At 44.8% G+C, this 4003-nt stretch overlaps 1 protein-coding gene across 1 annotated transcript; it reads right to left on the bottom strand.

Moving 5' to 3' along the window:
- Positions 1-450, bottom strand: LOC112506169. The gene has a single exon (XM_025110191.1). The coding sequence runs from the start codon at positions 448-450 to the stop codon at positions 1-3; it is 450 nt and encodes a 149-aa protein (XP_024965959.1).
- Between the last annotated feature and the right edge of the window lie 3553 nt (positions 451-4003).

Raw genomic sequence — 4003 nt, 5'->3', positions numbered from 1 at the left:
TCACCTCTCCACGTAACGAGCCACATCCAACTTCATAACAGGCCACCAATATGTCAATTTCAAATCCCGATACATCTTGGTGCTGCCCGGATGAATTGAGTATTTAGACTTGTGTGCGTCTTCTAGTAACAGTTCGCGATTGCCTCCAATCTTGGGAACCCAGATATGCCCTCGAAATAGTTTCAAGCCACGACCATCCTCAGTCAACAGTTGGTGTTGTTTTATCATTATTTCATCCTTGAGATTTCCCTCCAGAAGTGCTTCGGATTGTGCCACCTTGATCCGATCGATCAGACTGGACACTATATCGATCCTAGTAAGCACGACTTTTGTCCCACTACCATACTCTTTTTGGCTCAAAGCATCTGCCACTACATTTGCCTTACCCGGATGATATAGTAATTCACAATCGTAGTCTTTGAACAGTTCAAGCCAACGACGCTGTCTCATGTTTAACTCTTTTTGATCAAAAATGTATTTCAAACTCTTATGATCAGTGAAAAGTGTGCACTTGGTACCATAAAGGTAATGTCGCCAAAGCTTTAAGGCGAACACCACCGCCACTAACCCCAAATCGTGGGTGGGATAGTTCTTCTCATGATCCTTGAGTTGTCTTGAAGCGTAGGCAATCACCTTTCCCCTTTGCATCAGGACACAACCCAACCCCATTTTTGAAGCGTCGCTAAAGACTACAAAGTCTTCGGACCCCTTCGGCAGGGAGAGAATCGGGGCTTCACACAACTTCTTTTGGAGAGTTCTGAAGGCATGGTCTTGCTTCTCCGTCCAGATAAACTTCACATTCTTCCTAGTCAAAGCCGTTAAGGAGGAAGCAACTTTGGAGAAATCTTAGATAAATCTCCTATAATATCCTGCCAGACCCAAGAAGTTACGGATTTCTGAAGGACTCTTTGGTGGTTCCCAATTCATCATCGCTTCAACCTTGGATGGGTCAACCTTCACCCCATCTCGAGTGACAACGTGACCCAAAAATTGAACCTCCTTCAACCAAAAGTCGCACTTGGAGAATTTTGCGTACAACTTCTCCTTTCTTAGCATTTCGAGGACTTCCCGAAGGTGTTGTTCATGATCCGATTCATCCTTGGAGTAGATGAGTATGTCATCAATGAATACTATTACAGACTTGTCGAGGAATGGTCGGCACACCCGATTCATCAGGTCCAAGAATATTGCCAGTGCGTTCGTCAATCCGAAGGGCATGACTAAGAATTCATAGTGTCCATATCGTGTTCTAAAAGTTGTCTTCGCCACATCATCTTCTTTCATTCGAACCTGGTGATACCCTGAACGAAGATCGATCTTTGAGAAGCAACTGGCTCCTTGGAGTTGGTCGAAAAGGTCGTCAATCCTGGGGAGAGGGTATTTGTTCTTCACGGTTGCCTTATTGAGTTCTCGGTAGTCAATACACATCCTCATGGTGTCGTCCTTCTTCTTCACAAATAAGACCGGAGCTCCCCATGGTGACGAACTCGGTCTAACGAATCCTTTCTCAAGAAGGTCTTGCAATTGAGACATCAATTCTTGCATCTTGAAGGGAGCCAAACGGTAGGGGGCTCTAGCAAGTGGAGCGGTTCCCGAAATAAGGTCGATTCGGAACTCCACTTGTCTAACGGGTGGCAAACCGGGAAAGTCTTCAGGAAAGACGTCGGAAATTCATTGACCACCTTCACATCCTCAATTCTTCTTTTTTCTATCTTGGCATCCAACACGTACGCGATGAATGAAGGACACCCCTTAGCTAAGCACTTACGCGTCTTTGCCATGGATAGGAGTACTACATCTCCCTTCTTTCTTTCTCCATAAACCAGCACTGCGTCCTTGTCTGGTAAAGGAATTCGAATCAATTTCTTAGAACATAAGATTTTCGCTTGGTTCTTTACTAGCCAGTCCATTCCAATAATGATGTCAAATCCGCCTATAGCCATGGGTATGAGGTCCACCCGAAATTCCTTTCCTTCCACCCCAAAACACAGTCCCTAACAATTTTGCGCACCAAAACTTGACTACCATTCGCTATCTCTATGATCAAAGCATCTTCTAGTGTACTAGGCGGCGTATGCAAGTGTTGATAGAATGAAGTGGACACAAATGAACATGAAGCACCTGAATCAAAAAGCACGTGTGCAGGTATAGAGTTAACGAGGAACGTACTCGACACTACATCCGACGATGCTTTGGCTTCCTTCGCAGTCATTTGAAAGGCTCGACCGGTGGCTTTCGGGGTATTTTCTTTCCTTCCTTGGCCCCCTCCCGCCTTCATCTTTGGACAATCATTCCTGAGGTGACCGGCTCTCCGCATCCAAAACAGATGGGTCCTTTGATAGAACACTCATTTCGCGTGTGGCCTAGCTTTCCGCCTTTAAAACATTTTACGGGAGTAGGGTTGGTGGTGCACGGGCCATGGTGTTTAGTGCGACATTTGGAGCACCACCTAGCTTCTTGCCTAGGAAAAACTCCCCGATTGCTGTTATTGAGGTGGCTTGGTCTTTTGGAAGGCAAGTAATGACCTTCCCACTTTCTTTTCTCACTACTTGCCACTTTCTTTTCCCTTCCTTTAGCGTAGACCGTTTCCATGACTTTTGCCTCTTCGATTGCCTCCCTAAGGGTGGAGGCCCTGGAGTTCCTAACCATAACCATCATGTCAACGGGCAACCCTTTTAGATAAGCTTTCATTTTTTCTTTCTCCGTTAGAGCCACATGTCCCACTAGATTCAATTTTTCCATGAAGAGTCGCGTGTAGTCTCTCACTGACAAATTCCCCTTCTTAAGGGTTCGAAACTCATCTTCAATGCGGTCCATCTCTTGTTCATTGCAATATTCCTCCAATACTTTCTCCTTAAACGTGGCCCAACTCATCTTGGCTAGTTCCTGGGCCTCTATGGTTGATATGACAATGTTCCACCAGGTAAGGGCCGCGCCCATTAGCATTTGAGAGCCAAATTTCGCCTTTTGCCCTTCGTCACAGTCACAAGCTCGAAAGGCCTGCTCGATTTCTCGAAGCCAGTTCATGCATGCCACAGGATCATCTGACCCCACGAACTCTGGTGGTTTGCAACTTAAAAACGTCTTGTAGAAGCAAACTCTTCCTACTTGCCTTGCATCGATCGTTACTAGCTCTTGGGTTGGGATTCCATTCCCCGTACCCCTAGACCCCCCCATAGTTACATTCTCGGCAACTGCTTCATGCTTACGAGCATTACCGTCTCTGTCCTTCAAGAGCTTCATAAAGAACTCTTATTGTTGGGCCATGGCTCTGTTCATGGCGTTCATCATAGTACCCATCATTCTTGATTCCGGGGTTTCCTCTTCTAAAACGGGGTTAGAGGTGGCAAGGTCGACTTGGGGAACGTGGTCAACTTCGCCGCCCAAGATGTTTTGTCTAGGATGAACCCTCGCGATGGTGATTCGTGGCGGTTGATCCGCGGTTGATTCAGTCACCGCATGACCTTCTGGTGAGGTATCCCGTCTACTCCGAGTATTCACCATAAAGTCTGCTTGTACAATAGAGTAATAGAAAGTTAGAATGGGAGGAATATATGCATATATAAAACTAACATAATACGGTATCGACACAATCATAATTTTGTAATAACAGTGCGTCCAAGCATGCTCATGCAACAACTTACTCAAAATAGCATTAGCTAAGTGGAATTTTGAATAGGTTATACATAAGGATCCTCAACACCATTGCAACAATTTCATGAATTATGCAACTCCGTTGACTCTAAAGCTCTCCTAACTTAAAAGTCTCTACCCATAGCTCACGAATTAACGCTTACAAACTCAGCTTAAGTCTAGGCGTCTTAGTTCCTCACCTAATTCACTTAAACTACTGCTCTGATACCAACTTATAACACCCCAAAAGTAAAAGATAATATAAACCGAAAAAGTTTAACGAGAACCAGAATCTTGATAGGAAATTCACCCAACAAAAGGTAAAAGTATAGCGTTTACAATTTAGCTAATGAGAAGATAAATAACAACC

This window comes from Cynara cardunculus, assembly GCF_001531365.2.
Source record: "Cynara cardunculus var. scolymus isolate 2C chromosome LG 2, CcrdV1, whole genome shotgun sequence".
In the NCBI taxonomy this organism is placed as follows: Eukaryota; Viridiplantae; Streptophyta; class Magnoliopsida; order Asterales; family Asteraceae; genus Cynara; species Cynara cardunculus.
This window is presented reverse-complemented; position numbering and strand designations above follow the sequence as displayed.

Bases quoted from the DNA above. Each gene is read 5' to 3' on its own strand.
- LOC112506169 (XM_025110191.1), bottom strand. From the start codon at position 450: ATGAGACAGCGTCGTTGGCTTGAACTGTTCAAAGACTACGATTGTGAA.